General features: G+C 48.5%; 2 protein-coding genes across 3 annotated transcripts in view; one reads left to right on the top strand and one right to left on the bottom strand.

Annotated features, from left to right (window-relative positions):
* mccc1 (methylcrotonyl-CoA carboxylase subunit) overlaps nucleotides 1-8,268 on the bottom strand; it is an 84,747-nt gene extending 76,479 nt beyond the window's left edge. The window contains exon 1 of the mRNA XM_078410200.1: nucleotides 7,891-8,268. Coding sequence (XP_078266326.1) covers nucleotides 7,891-8,255 — 365 coding nt within the window. The 5' untranslated portion in view covers nucleotides 8,256-8,268. The remainder of the gene's footprint in view (nucleotides 1-7,890) is intronic.
* LOC144599387 (uncharacterized) overlaps nucleotides 7,827-17,222 on the top strand; it is a 46,555-nt gene continuing 37,159 nt past the window's right edge. For both annotated transcript variants that reach the window (XR_013547991.1, XM_078410204.1), the window contains exon 1: nucleotides 7,827-8,142. The gene's annotated coding sequence lies outside the window, so the exon portion shown is untranslated. The remainder of the gene's footprint in view (nucleotides 8,143-17,222) is intronic.

Genomic DNA, 17,222 nt, shown 5'->3' with positions numbered 1-17,222 from the left:
CCCCATCTTCCTTCCTCCCTTATTGTGGCCCTTGCATTTTCTCTGTAATGCCATAATGCTGTGACGCTATATTCTGCACTACATCTTTTCTCATTGCACGACCTATTGTACTTGTGTGTGGCTTGATTGTACTAATGTACTAAGGTTTTTTTAAACTGTATTTCAGTAGTTTTGAAAGAGTTTAAGTATTTAAAAAAGAAAAGATACACAAAATGGTTGCCGGCTTCTTCTTGCGCGTTGCACATGGCTTAGCTAAGCAGAGAGAAAAAAGAGAAAGCTGTGTCTAACTGTGAGAAGTGCACCATGTACTTAAAAAAAAACTGACCTACTGATGACTTCTTAATACCTTGTATGGACATGGTCTTATTTCTTTCAGTACCTTGTATGGGCATGATGTGAGTGGTGCCACCTCATTCACTGATAAGAAAAAGATATAACTATACTGTTTTGTCCTTTGTTTCAGTGAGTGGGACACGAGGTGAGCTTGGGTATCTGAAGACCCCCGGTGCTGATCTCCCCAGCTCCACTGGCGTAATAAAGACTTTTTTACCACTAACTTTGTTGCATTGTTGTCTGTCTAGAAAAAACAAACTTTAACATTGGCGTAGTACCATGGCTGAGCAGTATGGCCTTGAAGATAGTGTCTGGGAACGGTTGTTTATTCAGCACTTGGATGAGTGACACCTCGAAATGATGGACTTTAGAATTGTGGAGCCTTTTTTAGGGTTGGTTAACTGAAGTTACCCTCCTGAGCAACCCGTTCCGTACCTTCCATCATTGCACCACCATTAATCCTTCAGCATTTCTTACAGAACCGCCCGAACATCGCAAAGAACCACTTCATGACTGTGCATTGGCAAATGAACTATTAACCACAGTCCGACAGGACCTACAGGGTGGACACCCAACCTCGGGCTATGCGATAGTTGCAGACAACGGGGCCATAATAGAATGCGGCCGGTTCTAAAACGCTCTCTCCGCCCAGCAGGCAGAACTTTATGCTCTCACTAGAGCATGCATTCTGGGCCAACAAAAGACACTTAATATCTATACCGATTCTCAATACGCCTTCGCCATTGCCCACGATTTTGGAGCATTCTGGCTGCATAGAGGCTTTTTATCGTCTTCCGGCAATCCTATTAAAAACTCTCTTTATGTGACAAATCTGTGACAGGCCCTAACTCTCCCACATCGATTAGCCATTATTAAATGTAGTGCACACACACGAGGCACAGGTGAGGTTTCTAAAGGAGATGCCCTCGCTGATGCCACTGTCCGCGTGTCGGCCTCTTACACCCTTAATATTGTCCCCTCTGAACAAAGAGTTCTTGCACAGAACGGCTCTGCCAGACATGGGTGAAGTTAAGTTAATGCAGGGGGATGCCTCTGCCGCGCAAAGAGATGTTTGGAAACAAGAGGGCTGTGCCATTGATACCCCAACGGCCTCTGGCTCACCCCTCTTGGACAAGTTTGTGTACCTGATGCATTCTTACCTGTACTGTTAACCTACACACATTCCCTTACTCATGCTGGAAAGGAGGGAATGGTAAGGATGACCAAAGAAACATGGTGGCACCCGAACATTCGGCAAGAGTGTGGGATATGCCAGCGGAGCAATCCTGGTAAGGCAGTAAAAGGTCCAAAGGGAGTCACTCCAATGCCATCCCACCCTTTTGAATGCATACAGATAGATTTTATTGAAATGCCGCGTGCACAGTGTTATAAATATTGTTTAATAATTGATTATTTATTTAGTAGATGGATTGAAGCCTTGCCTACTACGAATAACACAGCGGAAACGACTGTTACGTTGCTGCTAAAATAAATCATACCCCGCTTTGGTTTAACAATGGTCCTCACTTTATAGCCACAGTTAATAAGGAAATATGCCAGCATTTTTAAATCAACCAACAATTTCACTGTGTTCACCATCCACAGGCTTCTGGTATAGTCGAAAGGGCAAATGGGAATACTGTTTAGCATTAAGTCCTTAAGATGATCTGGCTACTTGCAATGCACAGACCAACCTCTCACTGACTTAGACACAAAAAACTGGAGTAACTCAGCGGGTCAGGCAGCATCTCTGGAGAGAAGGAATGGGTGACGTTTCGGGTCGAGACCCTTCTTCAGACCCTGACTTTGATGCTCAGGGACAGAGTCCAGCTGGAGGTTCAAATGCCTACTCATCTGACCTGCTACTCTGTCCACTGACTCACCACTTAGCTGAACAGCTGCTGTGGCTGGCCTATAAAGGATAACCCCATCTATTCTAATGGATTCTCCAACATTGGAACCAAAGGTTATGTGCAGGGAAATGGTGTATTAACATTTATTATACTTTATCATTCTTTGAATTTCCAATTGTTTGAGGTATTTTTAAGTATTGAGACATTTGTTGTTTTTCTTTAATTTTATTTTTTTTAATCATTTATATCTTCCAGGAACATTTCAAAACAGTTCAAATGGTGTTTGAACACTCTGTGCTGTCAGGAGGTCATTCCCAAAAGCAGGAAATAAGATACTGGTTGCTGAAGGCAAGTCATAGGTTACAGCCTCATCCTTCCCAAAGAATGGCCCCAGAACCCAGCTCTCCAGTTAGGAAAAGCAGGGCGGCACAGTGGTGCAGCGGTAGAGTTGCTGCCTTACAACGAATGCAGCGCCGGAGACTCAGGTTCGATCCTGACTATGGGCGCCATCTGAACGGAGTTTGTAGGTTCTCCCCGTGACCTGCGTGGGTTTTCTCCGAGATCTTTGGTTTCCTCCCACACTCCAAAGACGTACAGGTATGCAGGTTAATTGACTGGGTAAATGTAAAATTTGTCCCTAGTGTGTGTAGGATAGTGTTAATGTGCAGGGATTGCTGGGCCTGTTTCCGCGCTGTATCTCTAAATCTAAAAATCTACATGATCCAATTCAATTAAGATCATGATTCCAAATGGTATTTTTTCTGTAAACAAAACCGACAGTCTCAATTCATCCTGCCGACTTCATTGCTTTGGATACCTACATCTTCTGGGGTTTTTTTGTAATAAGGAGCTACAGATGCTGGTTGCCAAAGACACAAAATGTTGGAGTAACTCAGACTGAAGAAAGGTCCTGACCCCAGAACGTCACGTATTCTGTTTTTTTTGTTCCTCTCCCTTAAAAATTGTGCCATTTTGTTCATATTGCCCATCTTTGTTCTTAATTCTAAAATTCTCACTTCTCTTAATTTATTTACCATAGATATGTCCATTTTAACAGTTTACAGGGTTCTGAAATACATTGGCATTTGTCTTTCATTTTGTAAAATTCCCCACTTTCATATATAAAATCCTCAAATGTATCACAAACATGAAAATTTAAAAAACCACACACTGGGAAGAGCCCTGCATTTTCTCTTGTAACAGATGCTGCCCGACACAATTTGTCTTTTCTTTAACAACAACTTCTCTCTGATTTCCATTTCTTAGCTGAGTTAGTATCCATGTTGTAATGCATGTTAATCTAATAGGTAATTATCTCAATAACTTTATTAATTAGTGCTTTGTTAAAAAGTATGCACAAACCACATTACCCAACTATCAGTTCTTTCGTGTAATCAGGTAAGTCAACAGTAATTTCAATTAAGTAATAATTTTGGCGTAGCAAAACTGTGCCAACAAATTTCATCAAACAAAAAAATACCAAATCATTAAAGGAGTTGAATAACTGTTTGGTCAAAGAGTTAGAATTTTAGCAATAAAAACAGAAAGGGCTGGAAATACTCAGCAGAACTGGCAGCAACTGTGGAAAGTGAAACAAAGTTAACAATGTCTTAAAGCTGCCAAGTGAAGTATGAGGTGTTGTTCATCCAATTTGCGCTGCGCCTCACTCTGACAATGGAGGAGTCCCAGGACTGAAAGGCCAGTATGGGATTGGGAGGGGGAGTTAACGTGTTTAGAAATCGGGAGATTAGGTAGGTTTTGGCGGACTGAGCGTAAGTGCTCAGTGAAACGATCGCCGAGCCTGCGCTTGGTCTCGCCGATATACGAGTCCACATCTGGAAGAGCGGATATAGCAGATGAGGTTGGAGGAGGTGCAAGTGAACCTCTGCCTCACCTGAAAAGACTGTCGGGATCCTTGGACGGAGTCGTGGGAGAAGGTATAGGGACAGGTGTGGCATCTCCTGTGGTTGCAGGGGAAAGTACTTGGGGATGGGGCAGTTTGGGTGGGAATGGACGCGTTAACCAGGGTGTTGCGGAGGGAATGGTCTCTGCAGAAAGCGGAAAGGGGTGGAGAGGGGAAGATGTGGCTAGTAGTGGGATCCCGTTGGAGGTGGTGAAAATATTGGGAGGATTATGCATTGTATGCGACGGCTGATGGGGTGAAAGGCAAGGACTAGGGGGACTCTGTCCCTGTTGCGACTGGGGGGGGACGGGGAGTAAGAGCGGAGCTGCGGGATATTGAGGAGACTCTAATGAGGGCCTCATCTATGATGGAAGAGGGGAATCCCCGTTCTCTAAATAATGAGGACATCTCCGAAGTCCTGGTATGGAACACCTCATCTTGGGCGCAGATGCGGCATAGAAGGAGGAATTGGGAGTAGGACTGAGTCTTTGCTGAAGGCAGGGTGGGAAGAAGTGTTGTCTAGATAGTTGTGGTAGTCAGTAGGTTTATAATAGCTGTCAGTCGATCGTCTATCTCCTGTGATGGAGACGGTGAGATCAAGAAACGGTAGGGTGATGTTGGAGATGGAAATTAGTAGTGAAGTAGATGAAGTCAGTGAGTTCTGCATGGGTGCAGGAAGTAGCCCCGACACAGTCGTCAATGTAGCGGAGATAGAGTTCGGGGAAAGGGCCAGTGTACACTTGGAACAGGGATTGCTCAACGTACCGTACAAAGAGGCAGGCATAGCTGGGGCCCATGTGAGTGCCCATGCCTACGACTCTGAGGAGGAAGTGAGAGGAGTCGAGGGAGAAGTTGTTAAGTGTAAGAAAGATACAAAATGCTGAAGTAACTCAGCGGGGCAGGCAGCATCTCTGGAGAGAAGAAATAGGTGACGTTTCGGGACGAGACCCTTCTTCAGGCTGTATGTCATGGGAAAGGGGAACGAGAGATATAGACGATGATGCAGAGAGATATAGAACAAATGAATGAAAGATATGCAGAAAAGTAACAATGATAAAGGAAACAAGTAATTGTTAGCTGTAGCTAGGTGAGAAAGAAAGACTTGGGTGGGGAGGGATGGAGAGAGAGGTAATGCAGGCAATGGAGGAGGCCTAGGACAGAAAGGTCAGTGTGGGAATGGGAAGGGGAATTAAAGTGTTCAGCAACTGGGAGATCAGGTAGGTCCAGGCGGGCTGAGCGAAGGTGTTCAGCGAAACGATCGGCCAGTCTACGTTTGGTCTCGCCGATGTATACGAGTCCGCATCTTGAACAATGGATACAGCAGATGATCGTTTCACTCAACACCTTCGACCAAACGCATGCTTGCCGATCGTTTCACTCAACACCTTCGCTCAGTCCGCCTTAACCAACCTGATCTCCCGGTGGCTCAGCACTTCAACTCCCCCTCCCACTCCCAGTCTGACCTTTCTGTCATGGTCCTCCTCCAGTTTCATAGTGAGGCCCACCGCAAATTGGAGGAGCAGCACCTCATATTTCGCTTGGGCAGCTTACAGCCCAGCGGTATGAACATTGACTTCTCTAACTTTAGATAGTTCCTCTGTCCCTCTCTTCCCCTCCCCCTTCCCAGCTCTCCCACTGTCTTCCTGTCTCCACTTACACCACCTACATCCTTCCTTTGTCCCGCTCCCCCCTGACATCAGTCTGAAGAAGGGTCTTGATCCGAAACGTCACCCATTCCTTCTCTCCAGAGATACTGCCTGGCCCACTGAGTTACTCCAGCATTTTGTGATACCGTAGATGAGATTGGAGGAGGTGCAAGTAAACCTCCAAGTGTTCAAGTGAGTAAGGACCAGCTCTGCTAGGTGGAGGAGCGTGATAGTAGAGGGAAATTGGCTGGAAGAAACAGAGGGCTTCAAGGCCTTCCTGGTGGGGGAATGGAAGTGTAGAGTGACTGAACATCCATAGTAAAGATGTGGGAGTGGGGGTTCGGAAAGCGGAAGTTATTAAAGAGACGAAGGGCATGTGAGGTATCTTGAACATAGGTTGGGAGAGATTGGGATAGGGATGGAATTGAGGTACGTGGAAATCATTTCCGTGGGACAGGATCTGGCAGAAACAATTGGTCTGCCAGGGCAGTTGTGTACATGCATTTTGGGGAGAAGGTAAAACCGGGCCGTGCGGGGCTGGGGAACGATAAGGTTGGAGGCTGTGGAGGGCAGACAGCCAGAACTGACGAAATCAGAAATGGTCTGTGTGATTATGCCCTGATCATGACCTTGGAATCGCCAAGAAACCTGCGGGCTGACAAATGGAACCAGTGCCGCCTGGCCCATGGGCAAACCAACCAACCAGCCAGCCACTTAAAGTGAAGCTGGAGTTCAGAAGAATGAGGGGGGACCTCATTGAAGCGTACAGGATAGTGAGAGGCTTGGATAGAGTGGATGTGGGGAGGATGTTTCCACTAGTGGGAGAGTCTAGGACTAGAGGTCGCAGCCTCAGAATTAAAGGACGTTCCTTTAGGGAGGAGGGGATGAGGAGGAATTTCTTTAGTCAGAGGGTGGTGAATCTGTGGAATTCATTGCCACAGGAGGCTGTGGCGGGCAAGGCAGAGATTTAGGCAGAGACAGATAGGTTCTTGATTAGTGCAGGGTGCGGGGAGAAGGAAGGTTGTGGGGAGAAGGTTGGGTGTGGGGAGAAGGAAGGTTGTGGGGAGAAGGAAGGTTGTGGGGAGAAGGAAGGTTGTGGGGTGAAGGTTGTGGGGTGAAGGAAGGTTGTGAGGAGAAGGTTGTGGGGAGAAGGTTGTGGGGAGAAGGTTTGGGGGAGAAGGAAGGTTGTGGGGAGAAGGAAGGTTGTGGGGAGAAGGAAGGTTGTGGGGAGAAGGTTGTGGGGAGAAGGTTGTGGGGAGAAGGTTTGGGGGAGAAGGAAGGTTGTGGGGAGAAGGAAGGTTGTGGGGAGAAGGAAGGTTGTGGGGAGAAGGAAGGTTGTGGGGAGAAGGAAGGTTGTGGGGAGAAGGAAGGTTGTGGGGAGAAGGAAGGTTGTGGGGAGAAGGAAGGTTGTGGGGAGAAGGAAGGTTGTGGGGTGAAGGTTGTGGGGGGAGGAGGTTGTGGGGTGAAGGTTGTGGGGTGAAGGTTGTGGGGTGAAGGTTGTGGGGTGAAGGTTGTGGGGAGAAGGAAGGTTGTGGGGTGAAGGTTTGGGGGAGAAGGAAGGTTGTGGGGTGAAGGAAGGTTGTGGGGAGAAGGAAGGTTGTGGGGTGAAGGAAGGTTGTGGGGTGAAGGAAGGTTGCGGGGAGAAGGAAGGTTGCGGGGAGAAGGAAGGTTGTGGGGAGAAGGAAGGTTGTGGGGTGAAGGAAGGTTGTGGGGTGAAGGAAGGTTGCGGGGAGAAGGAAGGTTGTGGGGAGAAGGAAGGTTGTGGGGGGGAGAAGGTTGTGGGGTGAAGGAAGGTTGTGGGGAGAAGGAAGGTTGTGGGGTGAAGGAAGGTTGTGGGGAGAAGGAAGGTTGTGGGGGGGAGAAGGTTGTGGGGTGAAGGAAGGTTGTGGGGTGAAGGAAGGTTGTGGGGTGAAGGAAGGTTGTGGGGGGAGAAGGAAGGTTGTGGGGAGAAGGAAGGTTGTGGGGAGAAGGAAGGTTGTGGGGAGAAGGAAGGTTGTGGGGAGAAGGAAGGTTGTGGGGGGGAGAAGGTTGGCAGGAGAATGGGGTTGGGAGGGATAGATTAGCCACGATGATGGAATGGCGGAGTGGACTAGATGGGCTGAGCGGCCTAGTTCTGCTGCTGTCACTGATGGCCCGATGAGTTGTGGACACTCACAGTTTGAGGCCGCTCCTCAGCCCGCGCTGCACGAGCTGCAGCCGCGCCGCCGCCGCCGCCATGTTGGAGCTGGAGCTCGAGCTGGAGCTGGAGCCGCCGCTGCCGGGGACAGGCGGGCAGAGCAGAGCAGGGCCGGGCCGGGCCGGGCCGGGCAGACGTGGACAGGCCCCGACCACAGGCCCACAATCCCAGATAAATATCACGCGTTGGTGATGTTCGCGACCGATGACAGATTTTCTGAGAGCGCAGAAGGTAAATGTGGCGGTCTGTCTGTGTGTGTGTGTGTGTGTGTGTGTGTGTGCTTTAACCGCTGCTCTTGCCGACCCGCAGACACACACAGCAACCGCCGCCAATCGCAGCGGCATCCACCGCGCGCGCTCTCTCTCTCACGCCCGCCCTCTCCCCCTATTCCCCCCCCCTCCTCTCCCCCTCATTCCTCCCCCCATTCATCCCCCCTCATTCCTCTCTCACCCTTCTCCCCAACCCTTCCCTCCCCATTCCTCCCCTCTCCTTCCATCCTCTCCCCAACCCTTCCCTCTCCCCTCCCATTCCTCCTCCCCTCTTCTCCCCCTCCCTCCCCTCTTCTCCCCCTCCTCCCCTCTTCTCCCCCCCCTCCCCTCTTCTCCCCCTCCCTCCCCCTCCACTCTTCTCCTCCTCCCCCATTCCTCCCCTCCCCCATTCCTCCCCTCTTCTCCCCCTCCCTCCCCTCTTCTCCCCTCCACTCTTCTCCTCCTCCCCATTCCTCCCCCACCCCCCTCCCCCATTCCTCCCCCACCCCCTCCCCCATTCCTCCCCCTCCCCCATTCCTCCCCTCCCCATTCCTCCCCTCCCCCATTCCTCCCCTCTCCCCCCTTCCTCCCCTCCCCCATTCCTCCCCTCCCCATTCTTCCCCTCTCCCCCATTCCTCCCTCCTCCCCTCTCCCCCTTCCTCCCTCTCCCCTTCCTCCCTCTCCCCCTTCCTCCCTCTCCCCCTTCCTCCCTCTCCCCCTTCCTCCCTCTCCCCCTCGCCCTCCCTCTCACTCTTCTCCCCAACCCTCCCCCATCTCTCCCCCCCTCTCCTCCCTAACCCTCCCCCTCTCTCCCTCCCCCTCTCTCACCCCCCCTCTCTCACTCCCCCCTCCCCTCTCACATCATCCCCAACCCTTCCCTCTCTCCCTGGGAGCTGGGGAACAGCACCTCATATTTCACTTATTGTGGAATATTATTTTGAATGTCAATTTCTCTAGCTTCAAGTGACCCTTGTTTGCCTTCTTTCTCTATCCCACCTCCACCCTAGTGCTCCAACTAGTCTCACTGTCCGAAGATAGACACAAAATGCTGGAGTAACTCAATGCGACAGGCAGCATCTCTGGAGAGAAGGAATGGGTGATGTTTTGGGTCGAGACCCTTGTATGGAAGGGAAAGGTGTGGAAACAACAGATTAACGCAGACGATGCTCAAGGAAATGATAATAATCTACTTTGATCTGTCGTTTTCACACTTTACCCTTCCATATCTCTAGTCTCCCTCTCCATCATTTTGTGTCTATCTTCAGTGTAAACCAGTATCTGCAGTTCCTTTTTACAGACAATTTGGCAGTCAGGATTCGATAATGGGTTTTTTTCCGAGATACAGCATGGAAATAGGCATTTTGTCCCGCCGAGCCCACGCCGATCATTGATCACCCCCACACACTGGTTCTATGTTTGCCCACATTCTCATCTACTTTTCACACATTGGCATCGGTTTTAAAAAAAGATGCTAATAAACCCACAAACACCTACTGTACATCTTTGGGAAATGGAAGGAAATTGGAGCACCTGCGGTCATAAGGAGAACGTGCAAACTTCACACAGACAGAAGCTGATATCAGGATGGAACTCAGGTCTCTGACCCTGTGAGGCAGCAGGTCTACCAACTAGCCACCCTATGCCACTTTGTCTGTTATGGCCTGCTGATAGCAGGGCAGTGGGATATGGCTGACAGTACTGAATAAAAAATAATAAGGCAAAGTTACACTGGATTAATGGAAGAAATAGTTACTTTTAATACAAGTAGAAATAAAGCAGGTTACCTAAACTTGAATAATTTGGTTTTGAGTGCACAAGGCTGCAATGTGCACAGAGATATTGTTTCTGTCACGTGCTTTGTTTTAATGGTGCTTTGTTTTAATGGCTTTAATTCCACATACCTCGACTCCATTGTATCCCCCTGGTCCAATCCCTCCCTACCTATGTCACAAGACACCTCACACACCCTTCATCTCTTCAATGTCGTCCGGTTTCCAGGCCCCCACTCCATCATCTTTACTATGGACGTTCAGTCACTCTACACCTCCATCCCCCACCAGGAAGGTCTTGAAGCCCTCTCTTCCTCGACTGCAGAACCAACCAATTTCCTTCCACTAACACTCTACTCCGCCCAGGGCCGTCTTAACGCATGGGCCTGATGGGCACTTGCCCGGGGCCCCATGAGCATAGGGGCCCCATGCTGATCTGTGTATGTTAAGTGACTTGCAATAAATAAATACTACTTTAAAAATGTAGGTTCAATAAGTGTTTTTTTCGCAACATTTTCGGTCCCTAAGTGTTTTTTTCGCAACATTTTCCATCCCTGTGCTTCTCACAGCGATCTGTTTCGCAACAATTAGCTCCCTAAGTGCTTTGCTTTTCCATCCCTAAGTGCTCACAGCGATCTGTAAGTGCTTTTCGCAACAATGTAGCACCCTAAGTCCATCGCTAAGTGCTTTTCGGTAAGTGCTTTTCGCCGGCACGACAGGGGGGGGCTGGTAGGGAAAGGGGGGTGGGGGAGAGTAACGGTGGGGGCGACGGGGAGGGTGGGAGGAGGAGAGAGTGGGGGTGGGAGGAGGCAGAGTGGGACTGGGGAGGGGGACAGCAAGGGTGGGGGTTGGTAGTGGGGGGGAAGAGAGTGGGGGAAATGGGGGTGCTGGGGAAAGGGGGGTGGTGGAGAGTAACAGTTGGTCTGGGGGAGAGAGAATGGGGGGGTCTGAGAATGGGCACTGGGGAGGGGGACAACAGGGGTCGTGAAATTGTGTTTAGGATTTTTCTTCAGAGCCCCTCTCATGCACTCCATTCCCCCCCTTAATCCCCCTTAAAACTCACCCAGACCTGTGCTGCATTAACTTAAATTGGTTTCAGGGTTTTTTTTAAGAGCCCCACTCACCAACTCCATCCACACCCCCTCAACTCCACTTATCATCCCACCACCCACAACCCACCTCATCCCCCCTTATCCTCTTCTCACCCACTCCATCCCCCCAGCCCCCTTATCCCCCCCTCTCTTCCACCCTCCATTCACCCAATTCATCCTCCCTGAACCCCCTTTGAAACTCCCCCAAACCTCTACTGCATTGGTCTAACACTCAGCCACTCCATCCCCCCGCGTCCCGGGTGGGGGCAGGGGAGGGGCAAGTGGGGGTGGCTAGGGGGGGGGTGGAGTGGGTTAGTAGGGGGAGGGGGGGGATAAGGTGGGTTGAGGGTGCTACAATACCCTACAATACAATATATGTTTAATTTTATCGACCATTTACATTTTTATTCCTGTGAGTAGTTGTCGTAGGGGCCCCAGTACACTGCTTTGCCCGGGGCCCATAATGCTGTAAAGACGGCCCTGACTCCGCCTAGCGGAGTTGGTCCTTGCCCTTAACAACTTCCCCTTCGACTCCTCCCACTTCCTCCAAATCCAAGGCGTAGCTATGGGCACTCGCATGGGCCCAGCTATGCCTGCCTCTTTGTATGGTACGTTGAACAATCACTGTTCCAGGCATACACTGGCCCTATCCTCAAACTCTACCTCCGCTATGTTGACAACTGCATCGGTGCTACCTCCTGCACCCATGCAGAACTCACTGGCTTCATTAACTTCATGACTAATTTCCATCCTGCACTCAAATTCACTTGGACCATCTCTGACATCTCCCTACTATTTCTAGATCTTACCGTCTCCATCACAGTAGACAGACTATCGACTGACGTCTATTACAAACCCACTGACACCCACAGCTATCTAGACCACACTTCTTCCCACCCTGCTTCCTGCAAAGACTCTATCCCCTACTCCAATTCCTCCATCTACACCGCATCTGCGCCCAGGATGAGGTGTTCCATACCAGGACATCGGAGATGTCCTCATTATTTATAGAACGGGGGTTCCCCTCTTCCATTATAGATGAGGATCTCCTCGATATACTGCAGCTCTGCTCTTGCTCCCCCTCCCCACATTGGTAACAAGGATAGAGTCCCCCTAGTCCTCACCTTCCACCCATCAGCCATCGAGTACAGCACATAATCCTCCGACATTTTCGCCACCTCCAACGGGATCCCACTGCTAGCCACATCTTCCCATCTCCACCCCTTTCCGCAGTAGCTGAAATCCTCTTCTTAACCCATGCTGGTACAGTACCCCATAAGTCTGTGAGCTCTAACCAAGTTCATCAAACTCTTGTGTGTGCCTTTATCGAAAGACCTCTAAAAATCTAAATGCACATGTTTACTGATTGTCCCTTGCCTATTCAACTGGGCACATCGTTCAAGAACTTCAATATATTAGTCAAATGGGAGTTTTCTTTCAATAAATCTATTTTGAATCTGCTCAATCACTTAACCTTTCCCAGTTATTCTGTTATTCTTCATTATGAATTTCAGTATTTTCTCTAATACTGATACCAGTTTCACAGGCCAGAATTTCTAATTTGCCTTTTCCATCTCATTTTGAATAGTAGGGTCACATTGGCTATCCACCAAAGATGGAATTTGATCCAGGCAACTTTGCGTTCGCCTGAACGTGAACATAGATGGACCAGTTAATAAGTTTGCAGATGACACCAAAATCGGTGCACGAGTGGGCAGTGAGGAAGGCTGTAAAAGGACAGCGGATATAGATCAATGACAAAAATGGCAGATGGAGTTTAATCCGAGCAAATGTGAGCAGTTGCACCTCGAGAGAATGAATGTACAGCATTGATGTATCGAGGAATCTTTTAGGGTTCATAGCTCCCTAACAGAGGTAATGCAATAATGGGTAGAGTGGGAAAGAAGGTGTATGTTATGCTTGCCTTCAACTGTACAAGAGTCAGGAAGTCATGTTACAATTTTGGTTACATAGATACATAGAAACGTAGACAATATGTGCAGGAGTAGGCCATTTGGCCTTTCGAGCCAGCACTGCCATTCAATGTGATCATGGCTGATCATCCACAATCAGTACCCCGTTCCTGCCTTCTTCCCATACCCCTTGATTCCGCTAGCCCTAAGAGCTCTATCTAATTCTCTTTTGAGTGCATCCAGTGAATTGGCCTCCACTGCCTTCTGAGGCAGAGAATTCCACAGATTCATAACTCTCTGGGTGAAAAGGTGTTTCCTCATCTCTATTCTAAATGGCCTACCCCCTATTCTTAAACTGTGACCCTTGGTTCTAGATTCCCCCAACATCGGGAACATGTTTCCTGCGTCTCAGCCTGTCCAATCCCATAAGTATTTAATATGTTTCTATAAGATCCCCTCTCATACGTCTAAATTCCAGTGAATATAAGCCTAGTCGACCCATTCTTTCCAGTCGATACATTAAATGTGTTAATTTTACCACTTCTCAGCATCATCGTTCAGTTCACTTCCACTGACTCCAGTGAATCTCAGTCAGTCTATGTGACTGGGAGTCTCTCAAAACTGCACACAATACTCCAGGTGCGGTCTCACCAGGGCCCTGTACTACTGGAGAAGGACCTCTTTGCTCCTATATTCAACTCCTCTTGTTATGAAGGCCAACATGCCATTGGCTTTCTTCACTGCCTGCTGTACCTGCATGCTTACTTTCAGTGACTGATGTACAAGGAGTCCCAGGTCTCCTTGTACTTCCCCCTTTCCTAACCTGACACCATTCAGATAATAATCTGCCTTCCTGTTCTTGCCACTACAGTGAATAACCTCACATTTATCCACATTATACTGCATCTGCCCACTCACCCAACCTGTCCAAGTCACCCTGCATCCTCATAGCATCCTCTTCACAGTTCACACTGCCAACCAGTCTTCTGCAAATTTACTAATGTTACTTTTAATTCCTTCATCTAAATCATTAATGTATATTGTAAATAGCTGCAGTCCCAGCACCGAGCCTTGCGGCACCCCACCAGTCACTGCCTGCCATTCTGAAAGGGATCCCTCAATCCATACTCTTTGTTTCCTGTCTGCCAACCATGTTTCTGTCCATGTCAATAGACAATAGACAATAGGTGCAGGAGTAGGCCATTCAGCCCTTCGAGCCAGCACCGCCATTCAATGCGATCATGGCTGATCACTCTCAATCAGTACCCCGTTCCTGCCTTCTCCCCATACCCCCTCACTCCGCTATCCTTAAGAGCTCTATCCAGCTCTCTCTTGAAAGCATCCAACGAACTGGCCTCCACTGCCTTCTGAGGCAGAGAATTCCACACCTTCACCACTCTGACTGAAAAAGTTCTTCCTCATCTCCGTTCTAAATGGCCTACCCCTTATTCTTAAACTGTGGCCCCTTGTTCTGGACTCCCCCAACATTGGGAACATGTTTCCTGCCTCTAATGTGTCCAATCCCCTAATTATCTTATATGTTTCAATAAGATCCCCCCTCATCCTTCTAAATTCCAGTGTATACAAGCCTAATTGCTCCAGCCTTTCAACATACGACAGTCCCGCCATTCCGGGAATTAACCTAGTGAACCTACGCTGCACGCCCTCAATAGCAAGAATATCCTTCCTCAAATTTGGAGACCGAAACTGCACACAGTACTCCAGGTGCGGTCTCATCAGGGTCCGGTACAACTGTAGAAGGACCTCTTTGCTCCTATACTCAACTCCTCGTTACGAAGGCCAACATTTCATTGGCTTTCTTCACTGCCTGCTGTACCTGCATGCTTCCTTTCAGTGACTGATGCACTAGGACACCCAGATTTCGTTGAACATCCCCTCTTCCTAACTTGACACCATTCAGATAATAATCTGCCCTTCTATTCTATCTACATTAAACTGCATTTGCCATGTATCCGCCCACTCACACAACCTGTCCAAGTCACCCTGCAGCCTTATTGCATCTTCCTCACAATTCACACTACCCCCCAGCTTAGTATCATCTGCAAATTTGCTAATGGTACTTTTAATCCCTTCATCTGTCATTAATGTATATCGTAAATAGCTGGGGTCCCAGCACCGAACCTTGCGGTACCCCACTGGTCACTGCCTGCCATTCCGAAAGGGACCCATTTATCCCCACTCTTTGCTTTCTGTCTGTCAACCAATTTTCTATCCATGTCAGTACCCTACCCCCAATACCATGTGCTCTAATTTTGCCCACTAATCTCCTATGTGGGACCTTGTCGAAGGCTTTCTGAAAGTCGAGGTACACCACATCCACCGACTCTCCCCTGTCAATTTTCCTAGTTACATCCTCAAAAAATTCCAGTAGATTTGTCAAGCATGATTTCCCCTTCGTAAATCCATGCTGACTCGGAATGATCCTGTTACTGCTATCCAAATGCTCAGCAATTTCGTCTTTTATAATTGACTCCAGCATCTTCCCCACCACTGATGTCAGACTAACTGGTCTATAATTACCCGTTTTCTCTCTCCCTCCTTTCTTAAAAAGTGGGATAACATTTGCTATCCTCCAATCCACAGGAACTGATCCTGAATCTATAGAACATTGAAAAATGATCTCCAATGCTTCCACTATTTCTAGAGCCACCTCCTTAAGTACCCTGGGATGCAGACCATCAGGCCCTGGGGATTTATCAGCCTTCAGTCCCATCAGTCTACCCAAAACCATTTCCTGCCTAATGTGGATTTCCTTCAGTTCCTCCATCACCCTAGGTTCTCCGGCCCCTAGAACATTTGGGAGATTGTGTGTATCTTCCTCAGTGAAGACAGATCCAAAGTAACGGTTTAACTCGTCTGCCATTTCTTTGTTCCCCATAATAAATTCCCCTGCTTCTGTCTTCAAGGGTCCCACATTTGCCTTGACTATTTTTTTCCTCTTCACGTACCTAAAAAAACTTTTGCTATCCTCCTTTATATTATTGGCTAGTTTACCCTAGTACCTCATCTTTTCTCCCCGTATTGCCTTTTTAGTTAACTTTTGTTGCTCTTTAAAAGAGTCCCAATCCTCTGTCTTCCCACTCTTCTTTGCTATGTTATACTTCCTCTCCTTAATTTGTATGCTGTCCTTGACAATAGACAATAGACAATAGACAATAGGTGCAGGAGTAGGCCATTCAGCCCTTCGAGCCAGCACCGCCATTCAATGCGATCATGGCTGATCACTATCAATCAGTACCCCGTTCCTGCCTTCTCCCCATACCCCCTCACTCCGCTATCCTTAAGAGCTCTATCCAGCTCTCTCTTGAAAGCATCCAACGAACTGGCCTCCACTGCCTTCTGAGGCAGAGAATTCCACACCTTCACCACCCTCTGACTGAAAAAGTTCTTCCTCATCTCCGTTCTAAATGGCCTACCCCTTATTCTCAAACTGTGGCCCCTTGTTCTGGACTCCCCCAACATTGGGAACATGTTATCTGCCTCTAATGTGTCCAATCCCCTAATTATCTTATATGTTTCAATAAGATCCCCCCTCATCCTTCTAAATTCCAGTGTATACAAGCCCAATCGCTCCAGCCTTTCAACATACGACAGTCCCGCCGTTCCGGGAATTAATCTAGTGAACCTACGCTGCACACCCTCCATAGCAAGAATATCCTTCCTCAAATTTGGAGACCAAAACTGCACACAGTACTCCAGGTGCGGTCTCACCAGGGCCCGGTACAACTGTAGAAGGACCTCTTTGCTCCTATACTCAACTCCTCGTTACGAAGGCCAACATTCCATTGGCTTTCTTCACTGCCTGCTGAACCTGCATGCTTCCTTTCATTGACTGATGCACTAGGACACCCAGATCTCGTTGAACTCCCCCTCCTCCTAACTTGACACCATTCAGATAATAATCTGCCTTTCTATTCTTACTTCCAAAGTGAATAACCTCACACTTATCTACATTAAACTGCATCTGCCATGTATCCGCCCACTCACACAACCTGTCCAGGTCACCCTGCAGCCTTATTGCATCTTCCTCACAATTCACACTACCCCCCAACTTAGTATCATCTGCAAATTTGCTAATGGTACTTTTAATCCCTTCGTCTAAGTCATTAATGTATATCGTAAATAGCTGGGGTCCCAGCACCGAACCTTGCGGTACCCCACTGGTCACTGCCTGCCATTCCGAAAGGGACCCATTTATCCCCACTTTTTGCTTTCTGTCTGTTAACCAATTTTCTATCCATGTCAGTACCCTACCCCCAATACCATGTG

This window comes from Rhinoraja longicauda, chromosome 13, assembly GCF_053455715.1.
Source record: "Rhinoraja longicauda isolate Sanriku21f chromosome 13, sRhiLon1.1, whole genome shotgun sequence".
NCBI lineage: Eukaryota > Metazoa > Chordata > Chondrichthyes > Rajiformes > Arhynchobatidae > Rhinoraja > Rhinoraja longicauda.
This window is presented reverse-complemented; position numbering and strand designations above follow the sequence as displayed.